At 36.5% G+C, this 21,933-nt stretch overlaps 1 protein-coding gene across 2 annotated transcripts in view; it reads right to left on the reverse strand.

Annotated features, from left to right (window-relative positions):
- NTN4 (netrin 4) overlaps positions 1 to 21,933 on the reverse strand; it is a 109,423-nt gene that overhangs the window by 36,152 nt on the left and 51,338 nt on the right. For both annotated transcript variants that reach the window (XM_068561158.1, XM_068561156.1), the window contains exons 4-5: positions 6,802 to 6,928; positions 4,629 to 4,817 (exon numbers count right to left, since the gene is read on the reverse strand). In XM_068561158.1, the coding sequence (XP_068417259.1) occupies positions 4,629 to 4,817; positions 6,802 to 6,928 (316 nt within the window). The remainder of the gene's footprint in view (positions 1 to 4,628; positions 4,818 to 6,801; positions 6,929 to 21,933) is intronic.

The following is a 21,933-nucleotide window of genomic DNA, read 5'->3' on the forward strand; positions in this document are numbered from 1 at the left end:
GACTAAATTGGTACCAGTTATTTTCATAATCCCCCTACTTGGTGCAAGTATTGTGTAAATGTTTTTAACTAGGAGTGATTAGCAATATGAATTATTGGTAGTAGTTTCTAGCTTGAAGTCTTTCAGTACCCCAGATGCAGGGGAATTCTATGATAATTTAAGGGGTTGAGAAACTAATCCAGACAAGTATGTTACAATTGTGTTATAATGTTTTCTTCCTTCCTTCCTCCCTCCCTCCCGCCTTTCTTTCTTTCTTTCTTTCTTTCTTTCTTTCTTTCTTTCTTTCTTTCTTTCTTTCTTTCTTTCTTTCTTTCTTTCTTTCTTTCCTTCTTTCTTTCTTTCTTTCCTTCTTTCTTTTAAATATATTAATGTGCTCTTCATGGAGTTTTCATTAAAATAGCTTTGATACCTTTGGTCTTCTGACATTTGGATATTGCCTATAAATATCAATTGGTAGGGTCCAGGTAATTATACTAAAGGTACCTATTGACTGATTATCATCTACTTGTGGATAGTTCAATCCACGCCATCTCACTGACTGAGGCGTCCAAGATGAGGGCACCTCCATCCAACCACCCATCTTCTCTATTTCTCTCATCCTCATACTCCTTTATTGTCCTCCCCCTCTTTTTTTGCCTCTATAACCATTCTGAAATTTTTTCAGTTCTTTGAACATGCTATAGTCTTTCTTCCTTCTGTTCCTTTTTAGCACTGGTTGTTCTCTCTGCTGGGAATATTCCTACCCATGTTATGTTGATTCCTATTAAACTTCAGGTCTCCTTAAGTCAAAAAATTAACTCTTGTTCATTGCCCCTCCTATGAGCTGCCCTGTACACTCTCTAAACAATACTGGTCATACTTGTGTGATCTAACACACACACGTATATACCACTAGTTGCCTATATACACACACACACACACACATATATATATACATACATATATACATTTATATGCACACACACACACACACACACACAAGCTCTTTAAAAAGATTGTGTCTCTCTTGCTCACTGTTATAATTCCCAAGAATTAGCACACAGTAGTGTTCAATAAGAATTTGTTGTACGAAAGAATAAGTTTAAAATGTCCTAATTTTGCTCAAGTCTCTTGACTTTGGAAATCAAACACTATAATATGGAAAATATTGTCTCTATTGACATTTTCACAGGCTAAAAAATAATAAGAAGTTATGTGTTTTGTTAGTTTTAGCTACCTTCTCAAATTTTGCTTATGTTTTTATAGAACTGTAGTTTGGGGACCAAAAACCTATAAAGCCTTTTCGGCACAAGTCCCTAGAAGAGCTATATAAGTAGTGGGGTAACTTTTAAAATAATCTCCTCTTTCATGCTCTTTTTACTCTGAAGCCATGAGCCCTCTAGGATTTAAATAGTTAGAGCTGGCAACCTTTTTATGTTTTGTAAGAGTATGAGCAGTAGCTTGAACATAGAACAGTAACAAAACAAAGCAAAACAAAACAAAACACAAGGTATTTATCTTGGCTCCAAGTCTGCCAATAAACCTTTCCATTTCTCTTTTTATTGGTAAGACACAGACATTTTTTTTAAAAAGTCACTGTTTTAATCTTTTGTACATTTACTCATCTTACAATTTTGTAAAGCTGCAGAATTTAAAATTTGATTAGTAAAGTAAAATGCAGTGAATAATATGCAGTGCTTTCAAATTAATCTGAACATTATATCAGTAAAATATATTGGAAATATATGAAACTTTCCTAATTAAATCACTACAATGGCTCCCAGTACCCTAGGGAATAAATACTAAAATTTTTAGGATAGCATACAAGACTCTCTAAAATCTAGCCCTAATCAGTGTTTCAAAGTTTTCTTTCACTATTCTTGTAGCTCTTCTACTTGTTACTCTAATGAAAGTGACCAGCCATTTGCTATAGCAGAACAGAGGAGATACTTGAATGTTAGTTAGATATTAGAAACTGGGTTTGTTTTAACCAATGTAAGTAAAATTGGGGGGGGCCTTCAACTAGACCAGTGTTTCTCAAACTTTAGCTTGCATCAGAAACACCTGGAGGGCTGGGAAAACTCAGATTTCTGGGCTCCACCCAAAGAATTTTTGATTCAGTTGGTCTGGGCTGGAGTCTGAGAATTTGCATTTCTAACACATTTCCCACGTGACGCTGTTGCTGATGGCTCCGCAACCACACTTTGAGAATCACTGGTTTGCTTGTTAACTTCAACTAAAGTTAAAAAAACCAGAAAACCCCACAAACTTCCAGTTACAAGATAAATAAGATTTGGCGTTGTAACGTACAACCTGATAACTATAGTTAATACCATACTGTATATGTGAAAATTGCTAAGAGAGTAGATCATAAAAGTTCTCATCACAAGGAAAAAAACTGTAACTATGTGAGGTGATAGATGTTAACTAAACTTACTGTGGTGATCATTTCACCATTATACATATACTAAATGATTATGTTGTACACCTTAAACTTATACAGTGCTATATGCCAATTATTTCTCAATAAAACTGGGGGAAAATAAAAAAAAAATACTGCATCTTGTCACTCCTCATTCCAAATCTCTGGCACCTTGGATCCTTCTTAACTTGTTTTGGTGGTAAAAGCACTTATCACCTTCTAACATACTATATATTTCACTTATTACTTATATTTATTGTGTGTCTTCTCTTCTAGAATATAAACTCCTTGAGTGCAGGGGTCTTTGTTTTGTTCCTGAACACATCCTAAGCCCTTGGCACATAGTAGGCACTCAATGTATATCCATTGAATGAACGAATGAATGAATGAAGGAATGACTACGTTAGGTACATTGTACAACATACTGTTTCAAGTCAGTGCTATATAACAGTATCTTTTTGAAAATGTTGCCTGTTGCTATACAAGACAGTTACAAGTATCTAAGTTACTCAATGACAAATTAATTTCCTTTCCTGATTTATCTGCTTGTTAGTCCATACATTCTTATTTTTAGACATTTCTACTAGTGGTCTGAGGATGTGGAATACACACATACACATATCTATTTAAATATATCCTGTACAATCGGTGTTAGGGCTGAATATATTCTAGACTGAAACAATTTCAGAAGCCGACCCTTCAGTCAGCACATGGAGTTAAGGAAACTACATTTTAGTCCCTAAGGTACTATGGATTTTAAAGAAGTAATTATCTTTGACATAAGGTATTTTTAGTCAATAAAGAGTAGAAACTCTATAGTATTATTTCCCACTGTCTACCTTATAGGACAACAGTTATTATAATACTAGTTTTCATTTCTTGGGGGCTAACTATATGACAGGCAATGCGCTAAACACTCCACATACTTTAGCTTATGTAGTTCTCATTACAACCCTGTTGGGAGAAGGAAATCGAAGTCCAAAGAGCTTCAACAGCTGGCATAGGATTACACAGCCATAAGGGGCAGGGAAAGCTTCTACTCTAGATCTGTTTGAAACCTATTAAGATGAAAGTCTGAGTACAGCAAGGAGCAGGAGTAAAACAGAATTGGAGAAATATTATGACATAAATCCAAATGTGGGGCTCAAGGTTGAAAGGGAGCTGTTCCACATTCTATCTTCCACAGTCTAAGAGAGAAAGCTTGTAACAAGTAAGACCACTCATATTTCATGTAGATATCTCCTGCCTGAGGTTAAAACTGTATTTTCAAGAGCAATAAAATTTTTCCTTTAAATTAAAAACAAACCCAAGATTTTAAATGATTGTTTCCCATTGTATTGCTCCTTTCCTGTTACTGTTTTTCATCTAGAACATGGAGTCCTTGGCGGGGAAAGGAAGGGCATGATCATTCATCTCCATTAACAGTCTTGAGTGGTTTCTGTTATCTAATAATTTCTGAGTTGACAGACGTGGAAATGCTCATGTAGTTAAATGACTATTCACCCACACTGGACTTTCACTTAAGCTCTGCATACATCTTTCACAGTCATGTTTCAGGTCATGTCTCATTAATTGAGCAGATCTTTGAAAATTCTACTCTTTTTTCAAATAAACCTCTTCTTGGAGTTATGCCAACAAAAAAGCAGAACCATTCTGTAACAGTTTAGTATTTGGGGGGAGAGTAGGGAATTATTGTTATGTTCTAAATTCATTTATGATACATTGCTACATTAGAGCAGAGTCAACCAAATTGCATTCACAATGAAACCAAAACCTGTCATTTTTCAGGTGTTCAAATTCACTGCAGAGATGAACACTAGAATGACCCAAGTGCAGATAACCACTTTTTTTTCGTCTATTTGAGTCCATTATTGTCTGTGTCTTACTCATATGTTTGGTCTTAAGATGATCTTAAATATATCTCCCTCTTCATCATTCTTTTTTCTCTTTTATTAGTCATCTTGTTTTCCAAAATGTGGTGCTGTAGGAAACAATGTTACTTCATGGAGAGTGAGAAAGGACATTGTTTTTATGAATACTGTACTGTTTCTACCTAACAGATTGAAAATTCTTACCCCTTATCGATGAAGTTAACTGATGTGTGTGAGTGGATTGTCTGAGAGTTTCATGACCTCTCTCCCGTGCGTGAGCAAATGAAGGATGGAGAGTCATCTCTCTTGTACAGATCAACCTTTTTTTTTCCCCCAGTGACCATTAATTCACTTACATTTGCAAGCATCTGGGGCAGAGAAAGGTCTTCGGAGGTCCCGGTAGAAGCCTGGCTTACATCGTTGGCAATGCTGACCTTCTGTGTTGTGCTGACAGTCATTGCAGACGCCACCACTACGATTCCCTGATGCCTCCCACACATTAATGTCAAAGTGACAGGCATCAGCATGTCCATTGCACTTGCAGGCTGGGAAAAAGAAGCATGGGAGGAAAACAAAGAATTAAAAATAAAATGACAGGTTCTCTAATATTCAGGCAGTTAAAAGTAGGGTAAGCTGATTCCTAATTTTTAAAAATTTAGTTTTTTCACACTCAGAGACATAGAGAACAGACTTGTGGTTGCCAAGGGGGAGGGGAGATGGGGGAGGGATGGAGTGGCAGTTCGGGGTTAGCAGATGCAAACAATTATATATAGAATGGATAAGCAACAAGGTCTTACTGTACAGCACAGGGAACTATATTCAATATCCTGTGATAAACCATAATGGAAAATAATATTTTTAAAAGAATGTATATATATGTACATACATCTATATGTATGTATAACTGAATCACTTTGCTGTACAGCAGAAATTAACACAACATTGTAAATCAACTATACTTCCATTAAAAAAAATTTAGTTTTTTGAATAGTATACATTTTCACAGTACAAGATTCAAAACAGTATAAAAACGTTTATACATTAAGAACTCTTTCACCCTGTTTCCTCTGGCCTTCAGTAGCTGCTTTCCTTTCTTCCTTCCTTCCTTCTCTTTCTCCCTTCCTTCCCTCCCTCCTTCCTCCGAGCCTAGAAGGAACCTTCTGGAGGGCAGAGGTTAGTAACTTGGCAGATAGATTGATTTACCTTTCATGAAGTACTATTCCTCAGCTATTGCTGTACTGGTGAGTACGAGGTAGTCTCCTATAGAAGCCTTAATTTTCTTATAGAAGAGGCTTGCAGAGTTTCTTATATAACAATTTCTCAAAGACATTTCTAAGATTATCAGTCAATAGCGCCAAGTGACAAGTCTCTGTGTTCTATATGTATTTAGATATGCAGCTGGTTTCGGTGGAAAGGGCCAGAATGGCACTCTAGGAATTTAGGAGAAATTCTTTAGATTCTCTTGATGAGTGATTTGAATAAGGATCCAGACTTTTTTCTGGAGGTCAACTGCATTTGAAAATGTTTGTGCTATTGTTTTTCATTGTTTCCTTGATGTGTTATGATATTTTGACCAGACTCATAGTCTTTAAAAAGCATATTGTAAGATAATTTAAGATTTATGCTTAGAGGAAATCCTTTACATTTCCTAGAAACTAAAATAAATCAGTTATGATTCCAAATTATGTAAGGGAAGAGGCTTCTCACAATTTTACCCACTGTACTTGCCTTTAAATCCTAGTAAAACTGAAGTCTGTGAGTGTAAAGGTTGTTACGGGCATGTGTATTTCTCTGTGCATGTGTATTTCTATTTCATGTATATTTCATTTTGAATTGCAAAGAAAAAAAATGATTCATGTTCCCATATTTTTTACCCTTCTATCTAATTTCCAACCTCAAACCCAAAGTTAGCCATGGCAATGTTAGTCTCATTCTTGATGAACTGGCTTAGTTTTAAATCTAATTTGTCACTACAAGTATCATAAGTGAAAAGAAAGGCATTATGGTATTACAGAAAAAAGACATTTAATTTGGAGTCTGAAGACTAGGGATCAAGTCCTGACTCTATCATTTACTAACTTTGGCAAGTTACTTAATCTTATTGAGCCTCGGTTTCCTGATCTCTAAAATGGGATTAACACCACCTACTTTATAGGGTTGTTTTGGGAACTGAATTCAAGATAGCTATTTTCATGATTATAATTCAATATCTCAGCTATGATGGTAACTGCACATTCTAATCCTCAGTTGCTCTTGCGTCTAGCCATGTTTTATTATGTCAAAGTCTCAGGGAGGGTGCTTAGGTCCCACATAGTGTCCCAGCAAATGGGCAACACATTCTTGGCAAAATAGTATATCGGTGATTTTGCAAGCAGTAATTGTTTTCAAATGGCGGAAGTTACAGTGGGCAGTGATATGGTCTATGTTTGATATGGGCTACTACTTTATATTGTGTTTCTAGAGACAACAAGGAGTCCATAGATGTTTACTTTACAAAGAAGGCTTTGAGTCTGTGTGTTTGGTACTTACTTCTGCACTCTTTTGGAGACCCTGTTTTGCCATCAGCTGCCTCCCAGGGGCGGTCATTGTATAAAGGTGCACAATGTTGGCAGTGGGTGCCTGCTGTGTTGTGCTTACACATACACTTTCCATGGACCTGCAAACAAAAATAAGTAAGCGCTATGAGCACAAACAATGCTAGGAAAGAACACTCTTCCCACAACCTCATCTCATTGGTTGGCTTTAGCCATATGACATTCATTCATTTTTGTGAAGAAGTTGGTCATCAAGATGAAAGATCCTTTCTTTAGTTTGTCTTGTTGTTAATTCATATCCTTGGCTGTAGGATATGTGAACCTAATGAGCAATTCTGAGATTACTGGCTAGGCATTTACTTAAATTTTTTTTGTTTTGTTTTTGTTTTTTTAATTATTTATTTATTTTTGGCTGCGTTGGGTCTCCGTTGCGGTGCGCAGGCTTCTCATTGCAGTGGCTTCTCTTGTTGCGGAGCACGGGCTAGGCGCACGGGCTTCAGTAGTTGTGGCACGCGGGCTCAGTAGTTGTGGCTCGCAGGCTCTAGAGCGCAGGCTCAGTAGTTGTGGTGCATGGGCTTAGTTGCTCCGTGGCATGTGGGATCTTCCCGGTCCAGGGCTCAAACCCGTGTCCCCTGCATTGGCAGGCGGATTCTTAACCACTGCACCACCAGGGAAGCCCTACTTAAATTTTTAATACCTTGAAATTATTTTATTCTTTACACAAAAGTAATACATCTTCAATATAGAAAACTTAGAAATCTGTAATCCCATCACAAAGTGACATCATTATCAATATTTGAAGCATATATTTGAGGTACTTTAAAAATAAAATTATATTTAATAAGGTTTTTAAAAACACAATTATATTTAAAACTTCCTTTTTGGATTGAGATCATCATTTCATGTCATTAAATATTCTTGTACAACACACATTTTAATGGCTCCCTTGTATGATGTAAAATTTATTTGACCAATCCCCTATTTTTGGTCATTTAGGCTTTAAAATATTTTTACATACTATATTTTGATTCTATAATGAATATCCTTGTAGCTAACAATTTGTGTACATCTTTATTAGGACTGTGTCTTCTAGAGGTAAAATTGAACAGTCAACATTTGTATATTTTTAAGGCTTTGAACACATTTTGTCATAATGACTGGGCATTTTCTTTTAATCCCAGAATTCAGAGTAGTTGAGGGTTTTTAAAATAGTATTTTTCACAGGGAGGAATACTTTAGTGGAATTATCTGGGATCTGAGAGTTTTATGAGAATTTTAATATGTTTTATATTATCTCACCAATAATTTCTTTTTTAAAAATTTTATTTATTTATTTATTTGGCTGCATTGGGTCTTCATTGCTGCACACGGGCTTTCTCTAGTTGCGGTGAGTGGGGGCTACTCTTCATTGTGGTGCTCAGGCTTCTCATTGCAGTGGCCTCTCTTGTTGCGGAGCACGGGCTCTAGGTGCGTGGGCTTCAGTAGTTGTGGCTCACGGGCTCAGTAGTTGTGGTGCATGGGCTTAGTTGCTCTGCGGCATGTGGGATCCTCCCAGACCAGGGATAGAACCCGTGTCCCCTGCATTGGCAGGCGGATTCTTAACCACTGCGCCACCAGGGAAGTCCCCACACATTCAGATTTCCCCTAGCCTCCTACCACCACAGCTTGGTTAATTTTGTTTCCTCTTCCTGGAAACTCTCTTCCCTTCTGCCTGTCAGAAATACTGCCCAACTTCAAGAACCATCTCAAAACCCAATCCCTCTCATAAAGTCCTAAATAATTTCTAAAAATTAATATTTGGGATCATCTGGAATACTTCCTAATAACTAAGTATTGCCCTGAATTCCAGTAGCAAAATGCATTTATTGACACATGATGTCATGACTGTACAAATGAACGTTTTGTAAAGCAGCTCAGAATGGGATTCCCAAATTTGGATCTATGAGGTATTGTTGTTGTTTTCTTGAGAAACAGTATAAGAGGTAAATCAGCATAAAGGTAATAAATTATATCAACCAGTCAACAATTATTTAATGAATATCTACAAGAGAGAGTTGCTATGTTAGGCAATGTTTGGTACACAAAGCATTACAAAACATGATTTCTGTCTTTAAGCAAAGTATAATGTAGCTGGAGAAAAAAAAATTTACATAGAAAAAAATTACAGATAAACAAGACAATAAATAAATACCTAAGAAACAAAATGAGGTTGGAATTCAAAAGATGCAGAAATCACCGTAGATTAGCAGTTGTTTATGAGAGGGACTGGGTTTTGAGATGGTTCTTGAAGTTGGGCAGTATTTCTGACAGGAAGACGGGAAGAGACTTTCCAGGAAGAAGAAACAAAATTAACCAAGCTGTGGTGCCAGGAGGCTAGGGAAAATCTGTGAACAAAGTTTATTTTAATACATCCAAAATATTCTGACTGTGATGATAAAGGAACTACTAAAAACAACATGTACTTAGAGCGGCCAGAAACAAAATGAATCTTAGAGTTCAACAAATGTGGAAATAACCAAAACCAGTACATTGAGGTACTACTGCTGGACCTAATTTAACACTTGAGTAAGTTGTGTTATCTTATCCAGGATCCCCTTTCTCTTTTCATTTCCTTGGTATATATGTCTTTGGTTCTACCGGTAGAGGCACTCTGAAAATAGCATATGCATTATCCAAGTGTGTTACATGACTACTGTAGACCTTTATGCACACATAAAGTTCAAGTGCAGGATTTATTCAGGGCTTGGAGGAGCACAGGCTACTTGTAAATGAATCACATGAGGACTAAGAGTTATAATCTGGGAAATTTCATAAATAATAATTTTGGTGGCCATCTTGCTAAATTTAATTTCTATGTATTGTAAAGTAAGGTTTTTGTGCTTAATGAAAATTAATTATAGCTGTCCTTTTCGTTCTTAGGGATTAGCCAGGATATAGATTTTTTAAATGGTAGAATTAACTCAGAGTACAATGTTGTTGCAAAAACTTTTGTTGATTTTCTTTATAGAAACCCAGCTAATATTATAGATTCAACTTATTGGTTTTGCTCTTGGAATGCCCAAGTGTAAGGTGAGTTATAGTTACCTATTTTCTTGGGCTTCTCTTTGTGACTATGCCTGTTAGGAGCTGTTTATACATAAAGTCCCATGGAGTTGTAATAGTTTACTATACATCACTATTCACATGTCCAGGCAAGAGCTAAAGACAAATTTGCACTTAAATTTGGAGATCTGCAGGAATTCAATTTCTACTGCTCTGTAAGAATGAAGTCTTTTCATCCTAGCTCCTGGATATCTAATTTTTCATATATTCTGGTAGAAATGCTCCAGTCCAACTGCTTTTTATTAAATATTTTAAATTCAACATTCCTTATCATAATGAAAAAAATAGAAATTCTATCAAATAACTTCTGCATGGTAAGATTCTTTTTTAATTGAAATATAGTTGATTTACAATGTTGTGTTAATTTCTACTGTACAGCAAAGTGATTCAGTTATGTGCATATATATATATTCTTTTTCATATTTTCCATTATGGTTTATCACAGGATATTGAATATAGTTCACTGTGCTATACAGTAAGACCTTGTTTATCCATTCTATATCTAATAGTTTGCATCTGCTAACCCCAAACTCCAACTTCTTCCCTCTTCAACCCCCCTCCCCCTTGCTAATCACAAGTCTGTTCTCTATGTCTGTGAGTCTGTTTCTGTTTCGCAGATAAGTTCATTTGTGTCATATTCTAGATTTGCATGGTAAGATTCTTTAAAGGCTCTCAGTAAAAGATGGATGATTCTTTGTTTACTTGTACTAGATCCTGATTTCAAACAAAATGGAGTCTTTTGAAAAAATGAATAAGAAAAATCTTCCGAAGTTGAGGAATTTAGTGAAGTGAAGGCATACCTATGTAGCTGGCACAAGTTAGTAGCATAATGAAGATCAGCAGAAAAAGCAGTTTCGTAACTGTCTAAATTCTATAATAACCTGTGAAAAAATAAAAAACAAACCACTACATACAAAACACCCAGGATACAAATATTTGATAGAATTAAAGTCAAAATTCCTAGAATAAACCATCCCTAATTCATCATTGCTGTTAAGGAGATTATATGGAATACTATCTGAGGAGGGCATTTGAAACAATGTTAAGAAGTCCAAAGTAAATATAGTAGAGACCAAGGTCAATAATTGCTATCTGTATAAAACTCTAAGTGCGGTCCCTGAGGTTGTGTCTTGAAGAGTACATAGGATTTTCCTTAGGGAGCAAAGACAAGAAGATAACCCCAAAGGAATATTCTGAATAGTCAGTAAGTAAACCAGAGGACATGTGTTGAATAAGTAGGTTCTATCTAGACCACGGAATACATTAAATAGCTTAAGAATGATGAATTTATCCTGTAATACTGAAGATCCATTGAAGATTTTTGAGTAAGGAAGTGATTGAAAGTTATATTAAATATACTTTATTTTCTTCTCTTTTAAAAGATTTCCTTTTATCTCCTATCTTGTCTGTTATGTTGTTTCTTCCCCCTCCTTTATTATTTCTTTTCCAAAATTTTTTACCCCAGCTTATACCTTCTAACAGCCAATGGCAGTCAAATGTATTTTCTGATAATGTTTAGAATTTTAAAAGGTTGTTAATTTTTATTTTATTGCTTTTTTGTATCCTTCCTACTTTTAAAACAACCATTTATTCAATACTATATAAACATAGATGCTGCAAATTATTGCTACTTTTCTTTAGAGGAATTAAACTATCATTATAAGTCAGTTTATCTGGTCTGGTCTTGGAATGCCCAAGGCCTATATGTAATTTCACCTAACTCATAGGTTAGTCCTGGCCCACAAATTCCAGGCCTCAGGAGGCCACAGACATTTAGGGAAACCTCATCAAACATTCACATGTATCACAAGATAATGTGGACAGGTCAGTTCCCTCTGGAGTAAGGATTTCAGAGCATTCCCTCATTCCTGCATGCCAAGGATTGGGATGAACCTCCCAGGGTCTGAAAGATGCCAGCCCAGCAAATATTTCTGCACACAGAAAAATTCAAGGAGCTGTCATTTTGAGAATTACCAAAAATAGCTGTAAATCATTACCTAGACCATGTGAATCAAGAAATCCTTCCTCAGCAATACAACTGTTACAGTTCAAGCTTGAAAGATCACCCACTATTTGATGCCCGTGAAAAATGTGCAAGTAAAACTAGGTCTTCATTGAAAAAAAAAAAACAAAACAGAAGAAGGAAAATTTAGTAACAAGTTAAACATAGCTCTTATTTGGTACACAAACATAAGCTAGATAAAGAGCAGGAAAATGGGATTATGTATTTAAGGCTTAGTTGAAGAAGAGTGGTGTCTGGCTTTATAATTGGAAAATGAGAAATCTATTTCAACAAAAAAATCTACAACTCCTAATTATCTAAGAGGTATACCTTGGCATTTTGGATATTCTATGAATTTCATAAACTCCTCTGCTATACTGAGAGTATGTTTCTCTGTTGATGTCAAAAGTTTTCCTACCTATATCTGAAACCAAGCAAGACCCTGTGGGACTCCTGGGCATGAAAGCCTTTCTGTGTCCCCCGTTTTTTGTTTGCAGGGAATAGCCTTCAGCCTCCATGACCTTCCCTGAGTTCCAAAGGGCAGGTCCCAACAGTTGCTAATCAAGGAATGGAGGGTATGCAAAGATAAGGGAGGAGCAGCCAAGAAACAGTAGTGCAGCCTTGGGGCAGGGTCCTGCTTCTGCCCCAAGGGACACACATAACAATACCTTTAAGCTCTTTACAGAACTAAAATTCCCAACAAATGGAAGATGTTAGCATTCTTCATTCCAGAGAAGCTTATCAAGAGACTACCTGGGCCAGATTAAAGGAACCAGAGAAGCTCATTAGGAGACCACCTGTGGTCAGATTAAAGGAGTGCAGGCCCTGCACACACCCTGACCCTTATCAACAATTCCGCCCTTGAACCATTGCTATAAAACTCCTCACCAAATCCTCCCAGGTTGGGACACACACTTTTGAGAGGCACGAGCCCGCTGTGTCCCTCTTTGCCTGGCAAAGCAATAAAGCTGTTCTTTTCTACTTCACCCAAAACTCTGTCTCCAAGATTTGATTCAGCACCAGTGCACAGAGGCCAAGTTTTCAGCCTCATGTCTAATAGTATTTATTTGTTACTAATATTAACCTACTTGCAAGTCATTTTTAGCATATTTATCTTACAGGGAGGGAATCATACAAACTTTGAACCAGTAATTTAAGGAATTACTGGAACAGCTTGCTCATTAACACCTGTGCACTTTGACAAATATTATATATTAGAGGCAAATAGACATAGAAGAGAAAATACCACTCCTTCATATGTAAGGCTATATAAGTAAGAATCTAGGTGGGGGCAAAATGAGGAAACGATTTTTTCAAATCCGTCATTGGAAGATACACATCTTGCTTAGAAAAGCTGCTTTTTTAAAATTATTTTTTAAAATTTATTTATTTTTGTGTCTGTTGGGTCTTCGTTGCTGCGTGCGAGCTTTCTCTAGTTGTGGCGAGCAGGGGCTACTCTTTGTTGAGGTGTGAAGACCTCTCATTGCGGTGGCTTCTCTTGTTGCGGAGCACGGGCTCTAGGCATGCGGGCTTCAGTAGTTGTGACTCGTGGGTTCTAGAGTGCAGGCTCAGTAGTTGTGGCACACAGGCTTAGTTGTTCTGCGGTATGTGGGATCTTCCCAGACCAGGGCTCGAACCCGTGTCCCCTGCATTGGCAGGCAGATTCTTAACCACTGTGCCACCAGGGAAGCCCAAAAAGCTGCTTTTTAATTGTTCTCTTTGGGGCAGAAGGCCTTCTAGAAGTCAACAAACATAGAGTTGAGGAAATTGGCCATGGCAGGAGTTTGTGAGAATCTGGTTGTTTGCCATGTCAAGCATATGGGTAGGACAATCACTTATCAAGATGTTGTAGAATATTTAAACATTAGATGGAAGATTGGCTTTGATGACTTGTAAGGTCCTTCTAGTCTTAAGGTTCTATGATTCTAAGCCCTGCTACTCTGTATTGTGAATACTGCCTGGTTGTAGGCAACTACCCATAATCCTTTCTGAGCTACCAGATAAGACTTAAATGTCATATGGCTGGGTCCTGTTGGCATCTCTCCAGTGCAGCATGTTTCCAAATGATGTGAAAGTCAAACAAGGGAGAGCTAGGAGAATATCTCTTCTTTTTTGCAGGCACTACCTGATGTGGCACAAATGAAAAATAAATGTTAATAGTCTCTGAAGATTGATTTGCATTTGTCAATAATGACTATACCTAAACTAAATTGTATTCTTTCTGATTTTTCTTCTACTGTTTTCCTCCTTCTGAACTGCATTTTCCCCATTGCTTGTGACTAAAGTAATTGTAGGCTGTCATTCTAGCACCTGCCTTCCAAATAAAGGTATATTTCATCATCTAGTGATGCTCACCAGACATTCACCATAATGGAATTACCAAAGCGAATAATCAATCTGGTTAAAGCTTTGAAGGACTCAAATTAACTGAATTGCTTTGTGAATGTCTGATAAAATTTACTTCCCAACTGCTTTCCAAGAAAGAAAGGACCAACTATTGTTCATGTCCTACTAAACTTTATAATGAAAGTTAGTGGAAAAAAAGATTTTACAGCTAAATATTCAGAAATTCCTGAATTTCATCAATTGACTAATTTCCTTGAGCTCTTGTGTCATTATTGTTTACATATACATGATTTTATTTTCATTCTTTGAATTCCAATGGGAAATGAATATTCTTTCATACCATCATTGGAACTTTAAAAAATGTTTGTGAAAAAAGGATACAAACAGTGCCTATTCTATGAACCTAAGAAAAATGCCCACTTAAAGGCAGCTGTGGCAATTCACGGACCTCCATTTAGCTATGACAAATGATTTAGAAAGTGGAACAATGCTTTGTAGCACCTTAAGACAAAATGTAAAGGCAAAAAACTGATTTAATTTCTAAAGAGATAGTATGTCCCTTTTAGAGAAAAGGATTAACTTCTAAAAGAATGAACTTCTTATGCATGAAAAGAGATGAATTCTAATAATGGGCTAGCCTGTTAGAACCTGCTCCTCTTAAGCAGGGAAAAACAGGCACAACAATGCTACAGCATAAACCTTTGAATAGAAAGCATTGTGAGGAAAACATGTCTTTTCATTAACAAATAAAATATTCCTCTACCCCTATTAAAGGTTTGCATGTTTTAATTTCACAGAAGAAGTGGGAGTTCTATGGTGAATATGAAACATAATAATTGAGTTTGGTAAAAGGGGGCTTGAAACATACTGTCAGAATGGGATAAAATAGGCTGAAGCCCGAGTATTCCAAACCCTTGCCCAATAATATGTATAGCAAGAATGTAAGAAGTTGAAAAGCTCTACAATCTATTCCTTGGTCTATACTTTTAACACTAGAGAAAACGGGTCTTGTAAGAAAGCATGGGCAAAAAAATAAAAAGGTATAGAGCAGAAACAATTATGAGTAAAGAATGAAAATCAGCCACGAGAGGCTTCCCCGGCAGCCTGTTGCCTGAAATTCTTCCTATTGGGACTCATTCCTTTAGCTTCTGAATGGTGCTTTAGGTTCAAGAGCTCCCTACAAAAATGTACTTAAGCTCAGGAGGTGTAAATCCTTAAATTATTAGCAACAAACATATCAGCAGGGATTATAACCATCTGTTTTCAATCCTAAAACTGTACTCAGAGTTGCTTAAAGGAGGAAGTAGTTTCCTGGTGGAAGGAAAGGGAATGTCTAAAGGGGAGAGGGAAGGAGCCAAAGACAAACTGTGCCTACTTCACTATTTTGCCAAGAACCTTGCTCTGGCTGACAAACCTGGAAAAAAAACAAAAAAAAAAACCATGCATGGAGCCAATACAAATTTCATAGGAAAACTGCATGTAAGTACACTGTATGGTAATCGTGTTTATATACCTCTCTCCACTAGATTGTAAATTCTTGCAGGGAAGAAACTGTGGCTTAAATTTCTTTGAATCCCCAGTACCTGGCATATAATAGGTTTTCAACCAATATGTGTTAATTTTTTTTTTTTTTAATTCAGCCAATGTATATTCAAAGGAGCATTGAGAACCTTAGTTATTGAGTTTAGTTCCACGTTAAAAACTTCCCAAGAAAGCAGGGTGCTAATTAATCATTTGAAGTGGGAATAGGATACTTTTGTTTGTCACAGAGCAGGATTTTGGGCAGAGTAGGATTGAAAGACATTCAGCTTTGTCCAGAGTGCTTCTGGTCAAGGAATATTGGTAAATATGATGTTACATAGGGTGGTCGTCTATAGTTGCTATGGGAGAACTACTGTAGGCCCAAGGAACATGGATTAGTCAGGGAGGGAAATGGGAACAATAAAGATGAAGAAGAAGAAGATGATGATGATGATGATAAATAATAACAATAATAGTAGTAGTTAATATTGATTAGCACTTATTATGTACCAGGCAGTGTTCTAGGCATTGTATAAATATTAATTCATTGGATTTACACAAGAGTAAGGTAGGTATAATTATTGCTTGCATTTCATAAATGAGGAAACTGAAGCCCAAAGAGTTTAAGTAATTTGCCCAAGGTCACAAAGCCAGTAAGTGGTGGAGCTATTTGAATTCTAGCAGTCTGACTCCAGAGCCACCAACTTAACCCTTAAACTATACTATTCTAAAGACCCTGGGGAGTAGGATTTTTGAGGGATCTACTTTGGCCAGATCTCTTCAGTGTGTTACTTAAATAATATCGGTATGTTTCAGACCAGTTTGTCCTTGAAGAGCTCCTTGGGACAAAGGCTGGTTTGGACTCAAAGTGAGCCATTTCAAGGGTATTAAGTTCTTGAATGGATTATTTGTCCTATTCCTCTGGGAGAAACCTAGCAGTTTTCAAGATGGGTGAATACAGGAAGATTGGCCCCCATTTCCCATACCTGGCATGAATAAGTTCAGGGCATGTACTGGTAGAGAATACTTTTAGATTCTCATTGGTTTAGTGTAAAATCTGTCTGTACACTGAAAATTCTGATGCCTCCTAGGGGTATTTCTGGGCCACTGCAAGTGTTAACAACTCTTAACTTATCAGAAACTCCCCTGAATAAATTTGCAAATGGAGATAACAGGAATGTAAATGAATTCTAATTAAAGATTTGCTCTTTGTGAATAGCCTTCCTTTTGTTATGGGCTCTCCCTATTAGATATGATTTGGTAGGGACAGATAGTAATATTATGTAGTGCGATGGCTTTTAAACAGTTAGTTTTAATTTATAAAGAATGGTAAGTGAGAACACTGTGCATAGCCTAATGATTCAGGTCAATTTTTAGATTCAGGTTGCTGGCTTATTTCCATTTTTTCACGTACAAAACTTTGTATGCCCCGAAGTTTTTATTTATATATCTAAATGGCAGTTTTTCTGTGCCACTGTGCATGCTATTTATCATGTGAAATCAGGAGTTGAAGTAGTATTCAGAAGCATGAATCCACACACACAAAATTTCCAAATGCTACTAAATCTGTGTACTCCAAATTGTGGACATTAATTTTAAGATTTCGTAAAGATGTGTTTCAGCAGACCTCTGTTTTGTAGTATTACAGCTAGAACTAAGAACTAAAACCAAGTTTTGTGGTTTATCTTTCAACATACATCATGGCACTTTCTGTGAAATTAGATGATTGGTCAAAACCAAAAACAAAACAAAGCAAAAACAAACTTTCCAAACCAACTTCCCTGCAGAAAGGCAGGCAGAAACTGCTCCAGGACAGAGAAAAACATTTTGGGCTTTCCAAATAAATTTCAAAACACTTTTGAGTTAAAAAATATTTTTAATAACGTAACCTTATTTAAAAGCCACATGAAAGAAGGTTTTAAAATATTCCCATTGTTTTAAAATATACTATTAGCTCAACAATGGTTTTAAAGTGAGCACTTTAGTTTAAATTTTGGGTTCTTCAGTAAATTTTAGGTAGGATTCTCTCTTACCCTTCAGAGTGATGATTTCCTAGAATAAAGAAAATCTCTCTCTCTTTGTGAGTCCAGGTATAGGGACTACTTTTATTTATAACAATGGGCTTAAAAGTTTCAAATGTAGCAAGTTTTGGGAAACCACATTATCAACATTATCAGAATACTTTTCTTTGCATATTTCCCTAATTAACAAATAATGTTCTTTTTGTTTGGTAAAATTCAGATAAACTTTGAAATGCTGCCCACCCCCCAACCCCACGCCAAAAAAAAAGAAAGACTAAGTGTTCTGGCTAGCATACTTTTGTGGGTTATCTCTGCCTTTTTTTTTGTTTGTTTGTTTGTAACCGAAGCATAGTTGATTTACAATGTTGTGTTAGTTTCAGGTGTACAGCAAAGTGATTCAGTTTTTTGTTTGTTTGTTTAACATCTTTATTGGAGTATAATTGCCTTACAATGGTGTGTTAGTTTCTGCTTTATAACAAAGTGAATCAGCTATACATATACATATATACATATACATATGTATACATATATATACATATGTATACATATGTATACATATGTATATATATGTATACATATATAGGGATACATATATCCCCATATCCCCTCCCTCTTGCGCCTCCCTCCCACCCTCCCTATCCCACCCCTCTAGGTGGTCACAAAGCATGGAGCTGATCTCCCTGTGCTATGCGGCTGCTTCCCACTAGCTATCTGTTTTACATTTGGTAGTGTATATATGTCCATGCCACTCTCTCACTTTGTCCCAGCTTACCCTTCCCCCTCCCCGTGTCCTCAAGTCCATTCTCTACGTCTGCGTCTTTATTCCTGTCCTGTCCCTAGGTTCTTCAGAACCATTTTTTTTTTTTTAGATTCCATATATATGTGTTAGCATACGGTATTTGTTTTTCTCTTTCTGACTTACTGCACTCTGTATGACAGACTCTAGGTCCATCCACCTCACTACAAATAACTCAATTTTGTTTCTTTTTATGGCTGAGTAATATTCCATTGTATATATGTGCCACATCTTCTTCATCCATTCATCTGTCAAAGGACACTTAGGTTGCTTCCATGTCCTGGCTATTGTAAATAGAGCTGCAATGAACATTGTGGTACATGACTCTTTTTGAATTATGGTTTTCTCAGGGTATATGCCCAGTAGTGGGATCGCTGGGTCGTATGGTAGTTCTATTTTTAGTTTTTTAAGGAACCTCCATACTGTTCTCATAGTGGCTGTATCAATTTACATTCCCAGCAACAGTGCAAGAGGGTTCCCTTTTCTCCACACCCTCTTCAGCATTTATTATTTGTAGACGTTTTAATGATGGCCATTCTGACTGGTGTGAGGTGATACTTCCTTGTAGTTTTGATTTGCATTTCTCTAATAATTAGTGATGCTGAGCATCTTTTCACATGCCTGTTGGCCACCTGTATGTCTTCTTTGGAGAATGTCTACTTAGGTCTTCTGCCCATCTCTGCATTTTATTATCACTGAACCATTTTACAACTCTGTAAGTTGTAGAAAATTAATAATAATTCAAATAACTCTTGTCCATAGAAATGCAAATCAGTTGTGTCTGACAATGCAATTGATCATTGCCCTTCACATTGACCTATTTTGCACCTCTTTGTATATTTCTTCATTTGCCAGTGTATGTGTGGTTCTTCGAATTTTCCTTTGAAGCAGTTATAAGGTCTTACTGGTCCCTCATTAATTACTGAGTTAAGTAAAACGGTTGACACATGTTTATTTTATACCTGTGTGACAGTCATGGCTTTACTCTTTAAAAATGTATCCTTGGGACTTCCCTGGTGGCACAGTGGTTAAGAATCCGCCTGCCAATGCAGGGGATACGGGTTCGAGCCCTGGCCTGGGAAGATCCCACATGCCACGGAGCAACTAAGCCCGTGTGCCACAACTACTGAGCCCGTGCTCTAGAGCCCGTGAGCCACAACTACTGAGCCCATGGGCCACAACTGCTTAGCCCATGTGCCACAACTACTGAAGCCCTCGTGCCTAGAGCCTGTGCTCCGCAACAAGAGAAGCCACCGCAATGAGAGGCCCGCGCACCACAACGAAGAGTAGCCCCTGCTCGCTGCAACTAGAGAAAGCCTGCATGCAGCAATTAAGACCCAACACAGCCAAAAATAAATAAATAAATTTAAATAAATAAGTTAAAAAAATATATATATCCTTTAGCACTGCCATTTCTTATCCTCCACATGTTACCTAAAGTTCTTCTGTCTAGACTACTTGAGGGTATACTTCTAAAAGTGGAATTTCAACACGCTTTATATAGCTAAATGGGTTTTGAATGTCTCGTATTTTTACAAGATTAATTCTACTAGCTTCTTTTTTTCAGTTTCCTCAGGCACTTTATCTTTCCTGTGGGGACTGTAATAAATATTTCTGCCATAAAAGTGAAAATAGCATTAAACTAAAAATTGTGATGCTCAGGAAGCTTATGAAGATTACATTTAGATAAGATCATACTATTACCAATTTATGTGATTTTTTTCTATCATTACTTCCTTACATAGAACTATTTCTTATTTGCTTTTTGTTTCCAATGGGTTTTAAGAATTATTTCTGACTACTGGGCTTTTAAAAATGATGTCTGTCCAACAGGTATATTTATTTGGATAAATCCTACAAATGAATAGTTAGGTTACATGCATAATTTGGTTTCAGATTTGCATGTGTACAAAGGCAATAAAGTAAGGTACTCTGATTTTAAGACATTTATTTCAGTGTATCTAAGGAATTGCCTCATAATATCAAATTAGCTCCTTTTCTCCTCTGTGACAGCTACAATTTCTTCAAGATATAGAACAAGAGAAGGTTGACAAATATCATTAGAGTCTTGCTGCGGTTCTTTTTTATAGGCAGACTTTGACTTTCCTAGAATACTATATAAGAAACTATCTTAGTATACAGCTAAGGCATCCGAAATTTCTTTCAAGCCCGATTACTACCTGCGTTACTGTGTTGAGTCACTGGGACAGTTGCTATAATACATAGCCATGTGACCCACTCCATCTCTGCTCTTCGTTTGATCTCAGTTAAGTCTTGTTTTCATAAGTTCACTTTGCAGTTGTCTTTTTATATTTAAACTTTTCCAAGGTCACAACACAAATCAGTGGCAAAACAGGGAACAGAACTCCCGAGAGAGCCCTAAAACATTAGAGGCTTCCATCTTAGAACAGTGATGTCATCAGGAAGATTTTTTTTTTTTTTCCTTCCCACAAACACCTAAAATAACTTCTTATGATAAAATCTCTGGAGGGAAAAAGGGATCATATCAATTTCAATTTTTTAGTATCTATTTAATTTGAATAATTTTAGAAAGAAATAGCAAAAGTAGAATTAACAATATATAACTTCTATGCTGTTAAAACTATCAGACAAGAACCTGAGAAACTAAGTGAAGGGAAAAACTAGAACTCATTTTGTAAGCAACTTATCTGTCAAGCAGCATTTGATGCAAGAAAGAAGGAAGGTCTTGTGGGGTTTTGTTCAACGTCTTTGAGGATTTAGATGGGTTTTTATAATTAGTTGGGACCAGGTAAATTCTATTAGAAATGCTGTGGGGGATTATTAAGTACTTTTCACCCCATTGACATTCACTTGCTCAATGTATTCACATAGCTTTTGGTTATTTTAAAGGAAAATTCCTTGTCACCGACTATTTTGCGTTCTTATACAAAGTTTTTTCTTTCTTTCTTTCTTTTTTTTAAAATTCATTCTAGTCCACATTTCCCACTGTTTTCCTTTTTTCTTGACAGTTCTGTTTAACTGTCACTCAGTATTCTATACAGTGCAGAGGGTGTTACAAAAGTTGACTTAAGATAAATGAGCCCCTGATTATAGTACAAGAAGCCAGTTGCTAGGGCATGTTTTCTTCCATAGTCTTTTGTTGTTGAATTAATTCATTCAGGTGCTTCTTTTCATATTGGAAAATTGCTTGTTTCCAGGTGAATCTTGTAAAACATAGTCTTCATTATTGAGTATGCTCATATGAAAGATTAAGGTGGAAGTACTGATATTAAAAACTTATGCTTGTTTGGCAACTCTATCAGAAAGCAGTCATTACCACATCTGTGATCATTTGAATATGTCCAGAAACAACAACCA

This window comes from Eschrichtius robustus, chromosome 13, assembly GCF_028021215.1.
Source record: "Eschrichtius robustus isolate mEscRob2 chromosome 13, mEscRob2.pri, whole genome shotgun sequence".
NCBI lineage: Eukaryota > Metazoa > Chordata > Mammalia > Artiodactyla > Eschrichtiidae > Eschrichtius > Eschrichtius robustus.